We start from the raw sequence: 17055 nt of genomic DNA, 5'->3' as shown, positions 1-17055 counted from the left end.
GATTCTGACTGAGGCCCCATGTGCTGCGGGAGGCGTGGGGGCCTGTGATCACTCAGGACGAGGGGCGCGGTCCTGACTGTGATGCCGATGCTGGAGGACGACAGCGGCCGCTGCTGCTCGGGTGGCCGGGAGGCCCCTCCGCGGAGGCGGTCAGACACGCGTGCTGCGCGTGCTTCACTCCCGTCCCCGCTGCCTCAGTCCACACTTCCCATCACTGCTGTTCTGCAGAGACCCCACCTGCAGCAGCGACAAAGCCACTGCTCAGTCCCCAGCTGTGAATGCTGCCCTGCCGGCGAGTGGAGGTTTCCCTTGTTCCCTTAGTCCCCAGATGTGAACGCTGCCCTGCCGGCGAGTGGAGGTTTCCCTTGTTCCCTTAGTCCCCAGCTGTGAACGCTGCCCTGCCGGCGAGTGGAGGTTTCCCTTGTTCTTGCCTTTTTGAAAAAGCTTAGCTTTTAGTTCTGAAGCTGTTATCGAGTCGTAGGAAGTCACAGGAAAGGCTGCCCAGGGCGTGCTGGTTAGCCTGTTTGCACTCAGATGCACCGGGTCTGGGCCCTGTCCCTCCCAGACCCCGCCCTGTGGCAGCCGTGCACCTGGGCAGGGCCCCCGACACCACTCAGGTCCCACCAGTCCAGGTGTGCCTGCGTGCACCCTCGTGGGCTGACGTGAGCACGCGTGGCCCCCTCTGTGGCTCTCAGCCACACTATCGGAACCACAGCTGCTTTCCTGGAGCCAGCAGCAACGCCTTGCTTTCATTTCTGGTTTTAGTAACTTGTGTCCTCTTTCGCTTTTTTAGCATGGTTAGAAGTTTACCAATTTTACTGTTGTTTTTTTTTTTTATTAGCTTTGGTTTATGTATTTTCTCTATTGATTTCCTGTTTTTGGTTTCACTGATTTCTGCTTTGATTCAAGTTGTTTTCTTCTGGCACTTTAGATTTAATTTCTCTCTTCCTAGTTTCCTAAGGTGGAAGCTTAGATTACTGATTTTTAGACCTTCCATCTTTTCCAATATCTGGATTCACTGCTTTGAACGTCCCTCTGAATGCTGCTTTGGCTGCGTCTCATAAATCTTGATGCTTTATTTCATGTCAACTTATGAAAAGAAACAAATTCAAAGTTTTTTTTCCCTGAAACTTCTGCTTTGGCCCTCTTGTTATTTGGAAATGTGTTGTTTAATCTCCATATATTTTGTTATTTTTAGCTTTCTATCTATCACTGAGTTCTAGTTCAGTTTCCAGTGTGGTCAGAGAGTGGCTACGATGCTTTCTAGACTTGCTGACATGTATTTAAAGCCAGGTTGGTCTGTCCCAGTGGGTGTTTCATGTGACCGGGTCTGTGATGCTATTCAGTCATTATTCCCCTTAAATAAGACTGAGAAGTCTATGAAGTCAGCATTTTCAGTGCTCTGCCCCAAGTCTCTCTTCTCTCAGACCAGCGTAATGCAAGAACCCTTGGCAAAGTCTCACTACATCTTGCCTGGGCTCACAGCTAATGAGCAAGGTTCAGCTGACCCTCCTGTGGGAGGGGGACCACCCCAGCCCTCAGCTTGGCAGGTGTTCTGGAGCCACCTCCCTGGAGAGGTCAGGGCATGGCTCCCGTTGGGGTCAGAGCAAGCCCAGGGGACACATGTGTGCAGCCAAGCAGCCAGTGGCCCTTGTGTCCATGGGAGGTTTCGGAAAGGAACTTGGAGACACTGACACAGTGCTGCTCTGTTCTAAGGAAAGTCATTCTAGTTTAACGTCACACTCGCTCACAGAAGCACCCGCACCATGCTCTTCCTGTTGGACTTTTGGGGGCTGGTCTTCTCCACTCTGTTTGCAGCCCTGATCATGCCCTGACTGTGTCCACCTGTCCGTCCTGCCCACTTGCTGTCCTCAGCCAGGGGCCCTTTGCACACACAGCCCCAGCCCAGTTGCGTTCCTCCAGCCCTGCCCCCTTCTCCCAGAGCATCCGTGAGCACTGACTTCCTTCCTGAAGAGCAGGGCTGAGGCTCCTGGCCTCCAACCAGCCTCACGACAGACACAGAGACACCAAGATGGCAGCAGAGCTGCCCAAGGCCCCCAGCGTGCGGTGAGCTTAGCGCAAGCAGCAGCCGGACATGCTGCAGACACTGTGCCCTCAGGGCCTTTTCCTTTTCTTTCTTCTGAAGCAGCACTTGCATTAACAGCCTGCTCATCGTAAAGCAGGAGGGCTGGAGAAGTAAACTCTGGGATCTGAGCTGGGCAGGTAGACGGGCCATGGATGCAATGCAGGGTCGGGTCTCACCAGTGCTTGGTGGGAGCCCGTGAGCCCCCGCTGCTCATGGCCCCTGTGACCCCCTGTCCTTGTGCCTTCCAGGGCAAGGTCCACCTGGAGCTGAGGCTGAGTGAGGTCATCACCGATTCCGGTGTTGTCTGCCACAAACTGGCCACGCGGTAAGACCCGGGACAGCCCCACCGCCGGTCTGTTTGGCCCTGAACCTGACCCCAGGCAGTGGGCAGGTCATGATTTGTAAACAGATGAGTCAGGATTCCCAGAAACGGGGCTTCCCCAGAGACGTCCTGAATGTCCTCGTGAGGCTCACGCTCACCCTGGAGGTGGCGTGTTTGGTTTTTGCAAATAGCCAGTCACTCGGGGTGACAGCAGAGGTTGGGGTCACACCCCTGGCTTTATGCTCAAGGAAATGGTGAGTAGGGGGCAGAGTTGGGGTTTGACCTCTGACCGCAACCCCCAAATCTCAGTTGCTTCTACCCATAATGCTTGGTGGATGTGCATCTCTTTGTGTGCAGGAGTGTAGGAATCAGTGTGCACACCAGTGTGATTGTGTGCATGCAAGTGTGTAGGAGTGAGTGTGCACCTGTCAGTGTGTGCTTGCAGGTGTGTGAGTGTGTGTACAAGTGTGAAGGAGTGTGTACTTATGGGTGTGTGCCTGCATGTCTGTAGGGGTGAGTGTGCATGTGTGTACGAGTGTGCAGGAACGAGTGTGCATCTGTGGGTGTGTGCCTGCAAGTGTGTAGGAATGCATGTGCACTTGTTGGATCTGTACCTGCAGGCCTGAGGGATGAGTGTACACATGTGTGTGCGTGCAAGTGTGCAGGAGTGAGTTTGCACCTGTGGGTGTGTGCCTGCAGGTCTGTAGGGGTGAGTGTGCATATGTGTATGTGTGTGCGAGTGTGTAGGAGTGAGTGTGCACCTTTCAGTGTGTGCCGGAAGTCCTGTAGGGGTGAGTGTGTGTGCAAGTGTCCAGGAGTGAGTTTGCACCTGTGGGTGTGTGCCTGCAAGTGTGTAGGAATGCATGTACACTTGTTGGATCTGTACCTGCAGGTCTGAGGGATGAGTGTACACATGTGTGTGCGTGCAAGTGTGCAGGGGTGAGTGTGCACCTGTGGGTGTGTGCCTGCAGGTCTGCAGGGTGAGTGTGCACCTGTGTGTGTGGGGTCAGCTTAGGCACACACCCCGGTGTTAATGTGCCTTTCCCACTGAGACGGGCTCTGGGCAGACGGGCTCTGAACAGGATTGCGTGCCAGGCTGTGCAGCTAGTGCAGCGACGTCCCTGGGAGGAGGGCCGATGAGCCCACGACGCGTCTCCCGTTGCGCATCCTGGGAGGCAGCATGTCGGGTTTCCTTTTCTCTGAGATGTTTGGGTGGCTGCAGTCAGGCCGTCCCCTTGCCGCTCGGAGCCTTCCGAGTGCTGGTTGGTGAGGAGGGGCGGTGCTGGCCGGCAGGTGGCTGTCTGGCAGGCAGCTGGCCCCACGTCCAGGTGCGCCTCCGAGATGCCAGGTGCAGGAGGAGCTGCTCCCCGACTAGGCTGCTGCCAGGACACCTTCGTCCCTGAGGCTCCAGAGAGAGCCCAGCATCCTGCCTTCTTCCTGATTCACAACTGGATGTGATAAAAACCCTTTAGCCTTGAACTTGGGCCTTTGGCACAGTGTGGGGCAAGTGAGTCCCTCCTCCTGCTTCCAGCCCCAGGGCCGCGGCTTCCCACCCTCCCACCCGGCGGGTCACCCTCTGTGTTCCTCCTGGGGAGCTCCACCCACTGTCCCACTGTGGCTGCTGGGCTACCGAGCCCCCGGGCCTTTAGGGGTGTCAGCCCCTCACACAAGCCCCCTCCCCAGGCCTCTCAGGGTGTCTGCCCCTCCCTGGGTCCCTCACAGGAGCCCTTGGCTAGCTCACGGCTACATGCCCATCCCTGGAAATGTGCCTAAGATTCTTGTTTCATGAAAAGTTAGTTCACAGAGGGAGGAGCATGACCCCAGACCAGGTCTGTAGTAGGGAGAGAAGGGCGACATTCCAGAAAGAAGGGTGGAAGGGAAAGACCTGAAGACATTCGCTGACGTTCCTGAAGCCCAGCCTGTCCAGTGGGCAGAGAAATGGAGAGAGGGTCGCCCACTCGCAGAGCAGGAGCAGCAGAGCTCTGCCTGGAGAGAGGAGGTCCCGTGAAGGGCCAGGACCGCCAGGCCCCTCGAGGGGCAGAAGCCACCCAGGTGCCCGTCTGCAGGCATGAACGGGACCTCGGTCTCCCCGAGGCAGGAAGGCAGGACACTCAGACCCTCGGCGTCTGAGTGGGGTTAGGGCTCTGCTTCCAGCAAGGATGGGACAGTGGAACGCCTGCCTTCTCTCACCTCAAAGAACCAAGAGCTAACGCCATCTGCACCAGCCATGCAGATGGGGGCGGCCCCCACAGGAGGAAGCAGACGAGGTCACCGCAGGCCCACTTTTGTCCCAGACATGCATTGGTGACAGCCAGCGAGTTCCCCCAGCAGAGCCCAGGGCGAGTGAGAAGAGACACGGAGCCAGGGCGTCTTCTGCGGGGCAGCGCACTTGGTGGCACTCCCTGGACCTGCATGAATGGACAGGGTGGAGCCCCTCAGGACCAGGTGGGCAAGAAGGCTGAGGGCAAAGGGGCTGCAGAGCTGGGGGTCATTAGAGTCTCCCCTAGCCCAGTGGAGAGCACGCTCTCACTCGAACACTCAGCAGACCAAACTGTCCCCAGACGAGGCCACCAGCACCTCCCGGACAGAGCTGCAGAGCAGTCTCTTCAAACAAGAGACCACAGCCTCTGACAGCAGAGGGGCCCAGAACCCGGGCATCGAAAATGTGAGGCTCACAGCATCCATCCAGGAGTTCAAGCAGGAGCAAGGCCTGTCCAGCAACAGACCAGGGCGACAGGTGATGGACAAGGGCAGTCCAAGAGCTGGTGGACCACGGTCCAGACCCAAAGGGAGCCAGGAGCCAGAGCAGTTGATGGAGCAAAGCCTGAGATGGGGTTTCCCTGCCTGAGGAGCACATTGGAGGCAGCACACAGGCCAGGGCTGGGAGCCCCTGCAGCGCTGGGCCCTCAGGCCCCCGAGAGCACAGACCAAGTCCCGCTTCCTGCCTGACAGGGCTGTGTAGACCTCTCTCGAGCTCCTGGGGTCGGAAGGCAGGAGATTCGCTCTGGAAACTCTGCACTGCGGACAGAGGACGTCACCTGCCGTATCATAAACAGGGCTTTGCACCTCCAAGCCAGCAGCCACTGCAGCCGCCCCCAGCAGCGCCTCCCCACAAGGGTCCCAGGGTGGACAGTCCTGGTCTCTGGCCTCAGAGAGCGGAGATGCCCCTCAGAGGAATGATCTCAGTGAGCCCAGACTCCCGCGCGTATCTTCCCATGTGTGGAAAAGCACTAAACTCCTTAACCCGGGGTGTCTGGGTTTAGTTAACAGTGGCCTTTTGATGTTCCGACCAACCTGGTCTTTGTCAAAGGCGCTCCTGTGTACCCTGGCGCCTCTCACCTGTTCAGAGACGTCTAAGACACTGCATCCTGGGCTAGGTCCTCAGAAAGCCCACCACGTAAACACGACCCTCAACTCCTATGCAGTGCTTTGTTTTCAGCCAACACTGGAAGCGTGTCTGTCCTTCCCTTGGGTGCACACACACTTCTCTTGCCCCCAGGTGCTTGCTGCCCGCTGACCAGGGTGTCCATCTCTGTTTACTAGATGGGAGCCTGGGGAGTGCTTTGCAGGGACTTGTGGCTCTTGGCCTGAGCTGTTGAGACGGCTGCTCTGCCAGACCTCAGGGCGGCTGTGAGATGGCCCCTGGGCCTCAGATGCCCTCCTGACCTCCACTTCTCTCCTCAGCATCCTCGAGTGCCAGGGCCTCCCCATTGTGAACGGGCAGTGTGACCCCTACGCCACCGTGACCCTGGCGGGACCGTGCAGGCAAGTACAGCCTCAGCTGCAGGGTGGGCGAGGTCGCTGAGGTGGGGCTTCCCTCCTGAAAGCGGGTGGGCCAGGCAGGCTGTGAAGGCCTCACTTCCTTCTGTTTCCTTCATGGCCTGAAGTCTGTAAGAAGAAAGCCTTCCTGTTCTTCAAGTGGGTGTTTCTGGCTCAGTAAAGGGTCCCAATTTGCATACCATCTGGTGCTGGTGGTTGAGGCCGGGTGGTCTGTGCCCCGGGGGGCCGGGTGGTTTGTGCCCTGGGGGGCCGGGTGGTTTGTGCCCTGGAGGGCCGAGTGGCCCAGCCTTGGTGGAATCACAGTGTTTTCCATCCGATCCTTCCCCTCGAATGCAGGTCAGAAGCGAAGAAGACGAAGGTGAAGAAGAAGACCAACAACCCCCAGTTTGATGAAGTGTTTTATTTTGAGGTCGGTGTTTCAGTGGCGCAAACACAATCGATACCCACACCCCAGGGTCTTTGGCAAAAGGGCCCTTGGTCACTGCCACGGAGAGTTCTGGGGTGCTGTCCCTCACCTGGAGTCCCTCCCACCCTGCAGTGTGAACCCCCAGGAACTCCCTTCTTCCCTGGGCAGAAAGGCTGTTTGCTGCTTCCAGTTTGACCCGGTTTTGTGTTGAATGCTGACAAATCAATACTTTCCAAATTACCAAGATTTGGGGGTTTTTTGGCTGGCTTGATTTGGTTTTTTTTTTGCTCCACCCAGTCTCTCCTGAGCAGCAGAGAGAGGCTTGTTTCACCACAAGTAGTGAGGGTTTTGGGGGTGGAAGTAGTGCATTCAAACGAGAGCCCCCAACTGCCCCTTAGAACCAGAACCACCAGTTGGCTGGTGGGTGAGGGCCAGGCTGGCACAGAACTGCCAACCACTGGCTCAGAGGTGCCAGCCCCAGTAATGCTCAAGAGGCCATTGTCCCCCTCCAAAGGCCACCATAGGTGAGCATGAGGGTCTCGCTCCCATCTCCATGGTTCACTGCCCAGCGCGGGGAGGGCGGAGCAGCCGTGCCCTTATGTGGCGACCATGGCATTGGGGCTCCCAGAGCAGAGTGGGTGCGCCACCCTCCAAGGGGCAGTGGGCAGGGATTCTGGAGTGGGGTTGGAAAGGGTGTGCATGGAGCGCTGGAGCTGTAGGAAACGAAATGCTAGGGTGGAAAGGTGTAAGGGGACTTTGCAAATGAACTTGGAGGGATGGGTCAGGATGTGCGGGGGTCACTGGCCTCTTCCACCTGGGCCCTCAAAAGGATGGGCAACGGTGGCCTCATTGGGTGGCTGTGGAGGCCTGGAGGCACAGCCTGAGAGCCTGGGTGAAGAACCTGTGCCATTCTGGGATGTGCTTGTTGTAGCCAGGAGGAAAAGGAGGCCAGCCCTCCCTCACGGGGTACATCTGCAAGGCTGTGCAGGAGTGAGCCAGCAGCCAGGGGCAGTGGAGGCCTGACGCTCGCTCTCCGTGCCCGCAGGTGACCAGGCCCTGCAGCTACAGCCGCAAGTCCCACTTCGACTTCGAGGACGAGGATGTGGACAAACTGGAAATCCGGTGTGTGAGGGCATTTGGGGTCAAGATTCCCAGGCAGTGCGCTTGGGCTCCTGCCACCTGCTGGGCCCTTGTGCTGTGTTTGGAAACTGGGCGACACCCATGAAGCTTATGGTGAACGGTGTTGGATCGCGACCTCCAAAGATTCAGCTTCAGGACCGGGGACCAGGCTTGATCACTCAGAGCTCTGTGTGGCACGAATTCTATTACAGTGAAAAAGGAGAGAGAAAGCTTCTGACACAGACATCAGAAGGGGGATAGGGAGTACCCCCCTCGCAAGTCTGATCAAGGCTTTAAGTACTTTAGCCAGACCCACTTGCACAGCATACTCTTAAGATAGCAAGGTTAGTCAGAAGGTTCCTGTTAGGAGGAAGAAACGTGTCCTTGAGCAAGATACCGTTGTTATGTAATCATTAGTACAGCGCTTAAGGAAAAGCATACCTTTGAGCAAGATGAATTGTTCTGTGTGGTTGTGTAAAAAGTTAGCCTTAAAGATTGTCGTCATAACAACTCAGAGTTTAAGAAAAAACGTCTTATGTGACTAAGACAGAGCAATGTAGAAAGAAATGTTTGTCCCTTTCTCCTCCTCGAGGGCCCCGGACTCCTTGCCAACCTACCTAAGATGTAACTGTCTCATCTACAGACAGGAGCCTCAGTTTTCTGGATCATTTTAGCACGAGGATGCTGGGAGGTGGTAGAGGACACATGGTCTGTGTCCACTTTGCAGTGTCTTCCCGGGTGCAGTGCAAAGGTTCCAAGCCCCTCTCTGAGTGAGGCCTGGCCTGGCACACGGTTCCACTGCTTCAGGACCCCGCGCTGGGGCCTCTAGCTCAAGGTCCGGCATCCTCTGGGCCTCGCCAGCCCTCTTGCCTCTGTGGCTGCAGCTCCACCCCCTGTGTCTGGGGACAGATCATAAGCCTGAGTCTGGGGTGGCCACAGTGGGTCTGACCACCATGCTCATGAGAACCATAGGGCTTCTCTAGATTTGACACCGTTTAAGTTTGTTTTCCTGTGCATCAGGATTTCCCTTGAAGCCTGAGGTTCTGACACTCAGTTGGGGGCAGGCTGGTGTCTGTCCTGCAAGCCCAGCCTCCACGTAGCAACAGGCCATGGGCTGGGGCTTTGGGCGAGCCACTCCCCCTCCAAGGCCTGAGCGCTTGGACCTCAGGCTTCAGCTCAGAGTGGCCTGTGGGCCTGTCCTGCCCCAGATCTGGGCTTCAGGGCTCCCGTTGCCCGGCCACCTGGTAAGAGGCCCCATGCCTTCTGCCTTCCAGGGTGGACCTGTGGAACGCCAGCAACCTGAAGTTCGGGGACGAGTTCCTGGGGGAGCTGAGGGTCCCGCTGAAGGTGCTGCGGCAGTCCAGCCCCCACGAAGCCTGGTGAGGCCCCCACAGCCTGGCAGCTCGACAGTGGCCTCACCGCCCTGCCCCACCGCTGGGGTGGGGGCAGGCACAGATCACTCGCCTCACGCCTCACCCCAGAGCCCACTCACCTGTGAGCATGTGGGCAGACGGTGCTGTGCCCCAGGGAGCGTCCGTCCCAGGAAACTGGAATTCCTGTTTTGGTTCCCAGGCGGCCCTGCTTGACCAACAGCCTGGCCTTGGGATAGGGCTGGGCGGGAGGCCTGCTGGTGGTCCGTGCCTCAGCTGCTTCATACCTCAGGCTGCCTGGCATGGGCGCTCAGGGCCGCTGGGTGCTGCAAGGCCACGGGTGGGCCGGGAGGACAAGGGTATCCGTCAGGAGCACCGCTGTGTGCCCCTGTGCCTGGGGCCACCCAGCCCATAGTACAAGCCCTCCCTCCCCACTAACGTCCATTCCTGAGGGTCTCTCCACCCGGGGCTGCTCAGTGATGGCCATTTTCCAGGGTCAGTCTCCAGGGTAAATGGTTTTACTGCAGTCTCCTGCACTGCTCACGGCCCTGCCTGTTCCTCCCACTCCCACACCCCCTTCTGAGTCTGTGGCTCTGTGATCAGCCCAAAGTGAGCGACCATGGGGGCTACCCCCCACGCAGACTCTGTGGGGGGCGTCAGGTGAGGGACCCTCCAGGTGCAGGGACTCTGTGGGAGGGGTCAGGGGGCGGCCACTGAAGGGTGGGGATGCGGAGGGGGTGTCCTGCAGAGTGTCCACGAGTCCCCTCACCTCAGACGCTGACCCAACCCGTGTCAGGAGGCCCGCTGCAGCAGGGTCCCTGGGGAGCGGCGGCCTCATGCCGCCCGTCTGTGGGTCCCGCACCAGGTACTTCCTTCAGCCTCGGGACAACGGCAGCAAGAGCTTGAAGCCAGGGGATCTGGGCTCCCTGCGCTTGAATGTGGTCTACACGGAAGACCATGTTTTCTCCTCCGACTACTACAGCCCCCTGAGGGAACTGCTGCTGAAGTCGGCGGATGTGGAGGTACCTGCATGGCCCCCCCCACGGCCCTGCCCGCCTCCACCCGGCACCTGGCAGCCTCCCCCCACCCCCGCCCCTCAGCCTGGACCTCCCAGCCTGCCTAGTGCTCAGGACTGTCTGTGTCTCCCTTTACTGGGGGTGGGGACCCCACAGCCCACAGGAGAGCCAGGGGAACACCACAGCCCACACAGGAGCCATGGGAACCCCACATCCCCCATGGGAGCCCCAGGAATCGTACACCCCACACAAGAGCCACAGAAACCCCCACCCCACACACAAAAGCCATGGGGACCCCCCCACACCCCCACACGAGAGCCACAGGGACCCCCACACCCCCACACGAGAGCCTCGGGAACCCCACACCCCACATGAGAGCCATGGGAACCCCCACACCCCAACACGAGAGCCACGGGGACCCTCACCCTCCACATGAGAGCCATGGGAACCCCCACACCCCAACATGTGAGCCATGGGAACCCCACACCCCCACGTGTGAGCCATGGGAAACCTCACACCTCACACGAGAGCCACGGGAACCCCACACCCCCACACGAGAGCCACAGGAACCCCACACTCCCACACAAGAGCCATGGGGACCCCCACACCTATGTGAGAGCCATGGGAACCCCACACCCCCCACAAAAGCCACAGGGACCCCCCACACCCCCACACGAGAACCACGGGGACCCCCACCCTCCACACGAGAGCCACGGGGACCCCCACACCCCCACACAAGAGCACGGGGACCCCCGCACCCCACAGGAGAGCCATGGGAACCACCACACCTATGTGAGAGCCATGGGAACCCCACATCCCCCATGGGAGCCCCAGGAATTGTACACCCCACACAAGAGCCACAGGAACCCCCACACCACCACATGAGAGCCACGGGAACCCCCACACCTATGTGAGAGCCTCAGGAACCCCACACCCCCACGTGTGAGCCACGGGAAACCTCACACCTCACACGAGAGCCATGGGAACCCCACACCCCCACAGGAGAGCCACGGGAACCCCCACACCCCACAAGAGATCCACGGGAACCACCACACCTATGTGAGAGCCATGGGAACCCCACACCCCCCACGGGAGCCACAGGAATCGTATACCCCACACGAGAGCCACAGGAACCCCACCCCCCACACAAAAGCCACGGGGACCCCCCCACACCCCCACACGAGAGCCACGGGGACCCCCACCCTCCACACGAGAGCCACGGGAACCCCACGCCTCTACACGAGAGCCACGGGAACCCCACACGAGAGCCACGGGAACCCACATCCCCACACAAAAGCCACGGGGACCCCCACACCCCCACACGAGAGCCACGGGGACCCCCACCCTCCACACAGAGCCACGGGAACCCATCAGGCCTGAGACTTGCGGTTTCTCTGACTGTGACCCCAGAGTCGCGGGCGGGCCCTCTGCGCAGCGGCTGGTGCTGCGTGTGGGTGGTGGGTGTGGCTCCTGGAGTGGGCCGGCAGGCAGGGGCTCACTTCCCGCACCCTGCCCCAGCCTGTCTCCGCATCGGCGGCCCACATCCTGGGCGAGGTCTGCAGGGAGAAGCAGGAGGCGGCCATCCCGCTGGTGCGGCTCTTCCTGCATTACGGCCGGGTGGTGCCCTTCATCAGTGCCATCGCCAGCGCCGAGGTCCGCAGGACCCAGTGAGTGCCAGATGGGCCTGAGACCCTCTGGGGTCCTGGCCTGCCGAGGGGCAGGGCGGGGGCCCAGGGAGCTGGAGGGAGCCACGCAGACTTCACCAACGCGCTGGCTCTTTCACAACTGTGCCTTTCCTCCTGGAAACAAGGTGGGGGGCGGGCGAGCGGGGAGCTGGGTGCCTGGGGGAAGCTCAGTTCCAAGGTCTGGGCTGCGGGGTCAGCAAGAAGCCTGCATCAGGGGCCAGGTCCCTGCTCCCCGGGGCCTGCCACTGTTCTGGGAGGTGGGCTCTGCTGGGACCAACAGCTCAGAAAGATCCATACGTGTCTGTGGAGATGTGGCGAGGCCACCCTTTGCCCCTGGGGCCGTCATGAGTCCCTGAAGACCAGATGTGGCTTTTGAAGTGCAGAGCCCTGGGGGCCCCGTGGTGGCCATAGTCGTGGGGGGTTAGTTATGCAGCAGGCAGGCCTGGACCCCTGGCTGCTGCAAGGCGTTCGTTGGTCAGGGCAGCCCCCCACTCCCTGGACACCTCCCTATCCATGCTGTTTTCTAGGGACCCCAATACAATCTTCCGAGGGAACTCGCTGACATCCAAGTGCATCGATGAGACGATGAAGCTGGCAGGCATGCAGTACCTACACGTCACCCTGAAACCCACCATAGAGGAGGTGAGGGCCCGCAGGAGGGGAGGCTGGGTGCCCCCGGAACCCAGAGCTGTCGCCGCCACGCCAGCCTCCCAGCCTCCCGAGGGTGCCTCCAAGCATCCCAGAGTCTCCCTCATTTTTCAAATTAAAAAAATACTTCAGAAAGTCCATTGTTCCGCTCATACAGGAGGACCCAGGGAGGAACCTCCCTCCCCAGTCCTGGAGGCCGTTCCTCCGGGTCCCCTTTCTGGGAGGGGCATTTCCTCAGCACAGTTTAACAAGAAACGGGTCCTTTGCATTGAGAGGATGGAGGCTAGATTCCTGTTTGCTCTGTGAACCGAGCCCTGAGGGCGCCCTGAGGTGTGAGCCAGGCCCTGAGGGCGCCGTGAGGCATTCCGTGAGTGAACCCGTGGGAGCTCACAGGATCTCTGCCCACCTGGGCCCCAGCTCAGTTCACATGTGGCTTGTCCCGAATGCCCTTTGTAGATTTGCCAGAGTCATAAGTCCTGTGAGATCGACCCCGTGAGGCTGAAGGACGGCGAGAGCCTGGAGAGCAACATGGTGAGACCCAAGCGCCCTGCCACGTGCTTGGGATGGGTGGGGCTGTGGGACTCCAGGCACCTGAACTGCAGCGCTGTGGGGGCCACCCAGGCACCAGCCACCACACTCTGCTCCAGGCCCGGCCCGCGGCTCAGGCGGATCACACTGTCTGTGCCTCTAAAGAGCCCAGAGGGGTCCTGGCCTTCGGAGGTCACATCCCGTGGTGCCATCTATGGGCCCTTGATCAGCAGGGAGAGGGCCACAATGCGCCTCTCCGCCCTCCCTGGTTGGATGCGGGGTCTGGACTCCACAGCACGCTGGCCCTGACCCATGGTGGGAAGCCTGTTGCCCGAGGGCCCTGGGTGAGCGGCCGGCTCCGCAGCCCTGGGAGGGCTGGGTGCAGCCGGCACTGCCCTCCACCTTTGCAGGAGAACCTGCGGCAGTTTGTGGACCGCGTGTTCAGCGTCATCACCAAATCGGGGGTGAGCTGCCCCACCGTCATGTGTGACATCTTCTTCTCCCTGCGGGAGGCGGCCGCCAAGCGCTTCCAGGGTGAGTGCTCGTGGGCCTCTTGTGGAGAGGCCTCCAGGCCGCAGAGGACTCACAGGTCCCGTGGGTTAGGGCTCCAGCCGTTGCTGCTGGGAGGGGTCAGCCACCAGCATGGAGGGCTCCCTGTCTGCACCCCCAGCTCGCACCTCCCCCGTCTACACTCCCCTGTCTACACCCGCCCCTGGGGGAGCCAGGCCCCAGCGCTGCCTGGGGAATCGTAGCTCGCAGCTGAGCTTTGTCCCTGTGGCTCCCGTTTTCTTCCCTGGCCCGGTTTCTCCCTATGGCTCCAGAAGCCCAGACGAGTCTGTCTCCACCACAGATGACTTGGACGTGCGGTACACAGCTGTGAGCAGCTTCATTTTCCTGCGGTTCTTCGCTCCAGCCATCCTGTCCCCCAACCTCTTCCAGCTCACGCCCCACCACACGGTGAGTGAGCCTCAAACACAGCACAGAGCACTAGTCAGCCAGACCTGGCCAGCCACCCTGACCCGCGCAGCCCTCCTGACCCACCCAGCCGCCCTGACCCGCCTGGCTCTCATGACCTGCCCAGCCCTCCTGACCCGCCCAGCCGCCCTGACCCGCCTGGCTCTCATGACCTGCCCAGCAGCCCTGACCCACCCGGCCCTCCTGACCCGCCCGGCCACCCTGACCCACCCGACCCTCCTGACCCGCCCGGCCACCCTGACCCACCCGGCCCTCCTGACCCGGCCAGGCATCCTGACCCGCCCAGCCCTCCTGATCTGTCCTGCTGCCCTGACCCTCCCAGCCGCCCTGACCCACCCCGCCCTCCTGACCCACCCATCCCTCCTAACCTGTCCAGCCGCCCTGACCCGTCCCGCCCCTCAGACCAGGAGGGGTTAGGGAAGGTGCTGCTAGCCGAGTAGGGGAAGGTGCAGAGACAGCTCCACGTGATGACTGGATTATGGATGAGCCACAGGCCCTCAAGTCCTTATCTCAGGGAGGTGCTGAGACATTCTGATCTAAGTCATGTCATTAAAACCATCGGATGGTGTGACCAGGGCTTCAGCTGAGGGCTGATGCCACCCCACCCTCCATGCGAAGACAGAGTGTTCCTGACCTTGGGTATATTCAGGCCAGGTGGTCAGCATGGACTTTTGAACTCCCTCCATGACCGTGAGTGAGGCCCACGCCCTCATGGACAAAGTGCCAGGCGGCCCCCGCCCTTGGTGGAAAGCCCAGGGTGCTGGCCCATTCCTGGGTTTGAGTCCAGCCTGTGAGCGGTGTCGGGGGCGAGGGGCCCCCGGGCAGGGTCCTGGGAGACATGGCCAGAGATCCCCTTGGCTGGCAGCACGGGGTGTGGGTGGCCCGAGGGCCCGCCTCTTCAGCAGTTCCCAGACTGGACAGGTGGAGGGTCTACAGGGACCTGTGAATCCAGCACTTCTGGGCTTAGCTGCTCCCTCACGGATGACACTCGTGACGGGACAGCCTTTAGGGATGTCCTTCCTTTTGTTGGTGGCAGTTCTGGGCTCAGTCACAACTCATCTGAGAGACTGTCACCTCCCGTCTCCGGCAGGACCCACAGACGTCGAGGACGCTGACCCTTGTTTCGAAGACCATTCAGACTCTAGGCAGTCTGTCCAAGTCCAAGTCTGTGAGTCACTGACTTTAATTCTCTTTTCAACACGAAGGAGGACGTGGAGTAATAGGGTGAGGAGAGTCGCAGCCTGGCCTCCCCATGTGAGGCTGTAAGAGCACCTTTGGGAGGAACAGGGTAACAGCAGGTGGCGGTGGCATCCCCTGAAGGTGTGACGTCCCCCATGGGTGGTGATGTCACGTCACCTATACACAGTGACCGTCCCGTTGGGCTGTGACGTCACCTGTGCGTGCTGACTGTCCTGCAGGTGGTGACGGCCCCCGTGGGCTGTGACGTCACCTGTGCGTGCTGACTGTCCCCTGTAAGTGGCTGGCACTTCCACTGCTGTATGTGGATCTGCAGACGTGTGCCCTTGGCACAGACACTGCCCAGCCCCACTGCACAGCTGGGCGTTCTCAGCCTGAGCGTTTTAAGGAAGTTGGGGTGCCGCCCAGTGACCAAAGCCTTGTCCACACACAGCTAGAGGCAGCCGCTCCTTCCCCAGGCCCGCGCTCATCCGTCTTCCCCTCACCGGGCTCCCTCGAGACTGGCGTGCGGGGCCGGGGAGTCTGCACGTGAGGCAGCTGTGCGGGGGCCAGTGGCGCAGCCTCTCCTCGGAGGCGGGCCCGTCGGGCTCTGCTGGGAAAGGGTTGAGCCGCGACTCACAGGGCCCCCGCCCCTGCCCTTCTCCTGAGTTCACGGCCCTGCGTGCCCCCCCGCCCCCGGCCCTGCAGACAGCAGCCCCTGCAGGCCAGTCAGCTTTCTCAGAACCTAAGTGACATACACAGAAGCAGACCAAAGCCCCACACTCTGTCCGTCCGTCAGCCCAGCATCTGTCAGCCGAAGCAATGAGCGGGCCCCTGCAGGGCTGAGGTCCACACAGACCCCCTTGTAATAAAATGACTCATGTGGACAGAGGCCCGTAGGTTCCTCCTGCTGTTGACCTGACTCCTGAAAGTGAGAACCTCCCCATCCCAGCAATGCATCTGGGAGCCACATGCCCGCAAAGGGTGTTGAGTCATGCGTAACAGGTCTCACCCAGGACCAGGACCCCGTGTAGTTGGCATTTGAAGCACAGCTTGAGTGGAGCCCCTCCTGTGGTGTGCGGCAGGCCTCAGCAGCAGGGGGTACCTGCGCTTCACGCTGCTGGAAAGAGATGCCAGCCTCCTGTGGTCAGCTCCGAGCTGAGGCTTGTCGCATCCACGCTCCAGGTCTTTCAGGTTTGGGCCAAGCGACCTCAGGCTTCGTTTAAGTGACTTTTTCTGTCTTAGGCCAGTTTTAAGGAGTCCTACATGGCTGCATTCTACGAATTTTTCAACGAGCAGAAGTACGCTGACGCGGTGAAAAACGTAAGTCTCAGCATCAATTACCCAGACTCACAGAGGCCGAGGTGGGTGATTTGTGGGAGGCCCAGCTGAGCAGGGAGGCCCCGCGGGGCCAAACCCAGAGGTGGGAGGGAGCCGGAGCGGCTTCGAGCTCGGGGAGAGGGGAGGGTGAACCTCCCTGAGTCACCTGGGGCCTGTCGGCTCTCAGGAGCAGCAGCAGCTCTGGGTGCGGGAGGCCTTCCAAGGAGGGGCAGGCTCGGGGGGGTGCCCGGCCTCCGTGGTTCCCTGAGGGGCTCTGCCTGCACCCGCGCTCAGACCCACCTCTTCTCTGGCTGCAGGAGGAGACACAGGGTGCCTGGGCAGTTCTCACAGCTTCCTCTTAACTGTCTGCTTTCTGTCCCACTTCAGTTCCTGGATTTGATCTCATCCTCCGGGAGGAGAGACCCCAAGAGCGTGCAGCAGCCCATCCTGCTTAAGGAAGGGTGAGGTGGCGGGAGGGAGGCTCAGGGACAGGGGGCCTGCCCGCAGGGCCAGGGGCGTCCAGAACTGCCTGGGGCCTTGGTCTGTGGCTCTGAGACACCTCAGGGCTGCTCCCCTGTGCTTGTTCTCCGCTGAGGCTGCGAGGGGAGGAATGCCCGTCTGTGG

The 17055-nt window shown here is 60.4% G+C and overlaps 1 protein-coding gene across 3 annotated transcripts in view; it reads left to right on the top strand.

Annotated features, from left to right (window-relative positions):
- Positions 1 to 17055, top strand: part of RASA3 (RAS p21 protein activator 3) — an 82820-nt gene that overhangs the window by 53263 nt on the left and 12502 nt on the right. For all 3 annotated transcript variants that reach the window (XM_055543086.1, XM_055543085.1, XM_055543087.1), the window contains 14 exons: positions 2335 to 2411; positions 6093 to 6173; positions 6525 to 6597; positions 7640 to 7716; positions 8988 to 9092; positions 9949 to 10105; positions 11618 to 11766; positions 12312 to 12426; positions 12889 to 12963; positions 13371 to 13494; positions 13811 to 13917; positions 15026 to 15103; positions 16357 to 16434; positions 16819 to 16892. In XM_055543086.1, the coding sequence (XP_055399061.1) occupies positions 2335 to 2411; positions 6093 to 6173; positions 6525 to 6597; positions 7640 to 7716; positions 8988 to 9092; positions 9949 to 10105; positions 11618 to 11766; positions 12312 to 12426; positions 12889 to 12963; positions 13371 to 13494; positions 13811 to 13917; positions 15026 to 15103; positions 16357 to 16434; positions 16819 to 16892 (1370 nt within the window). The remainder of the gene's footprint in view (positions 1 to 2334; positions 2412 to 6092; positions 6174 to 6524; positions 6598 to 7639; positions 7717 to 8987; positions 9093 to 9948; positions 10106 to 11617; positions 11767 to 12311; positions 12427 to 12888; positions 12964 to 13370; positions 13495 to 13810; positions 13918 to 15025; positions 15104 to 16356; positions 16435 to 16818; positions 16893 to 17055) is intronic.

Source organism: Bubalus kerabau, chromosome 12 (genome assembly GCF_029407905.1).
Source record: "Bubalus kerabau isolate K-KA32 ecotype Philippines breed swamp buffalo chromosome 12, PCC_UOA_SB_1v2, whole genome shotgun sequence".
Taxonomy (NCBI): domain Eukaryota; kingdom Metazoa; phylum Chordata; class Mammalia; order Artiodactyla; family Bovidae; genus Bubalus; species Bubalus kerabau.
Note: the sequence above shows the minus strand (reverse complement) of the source record. Positions and strands in the feature narration are given on the sequence as shown.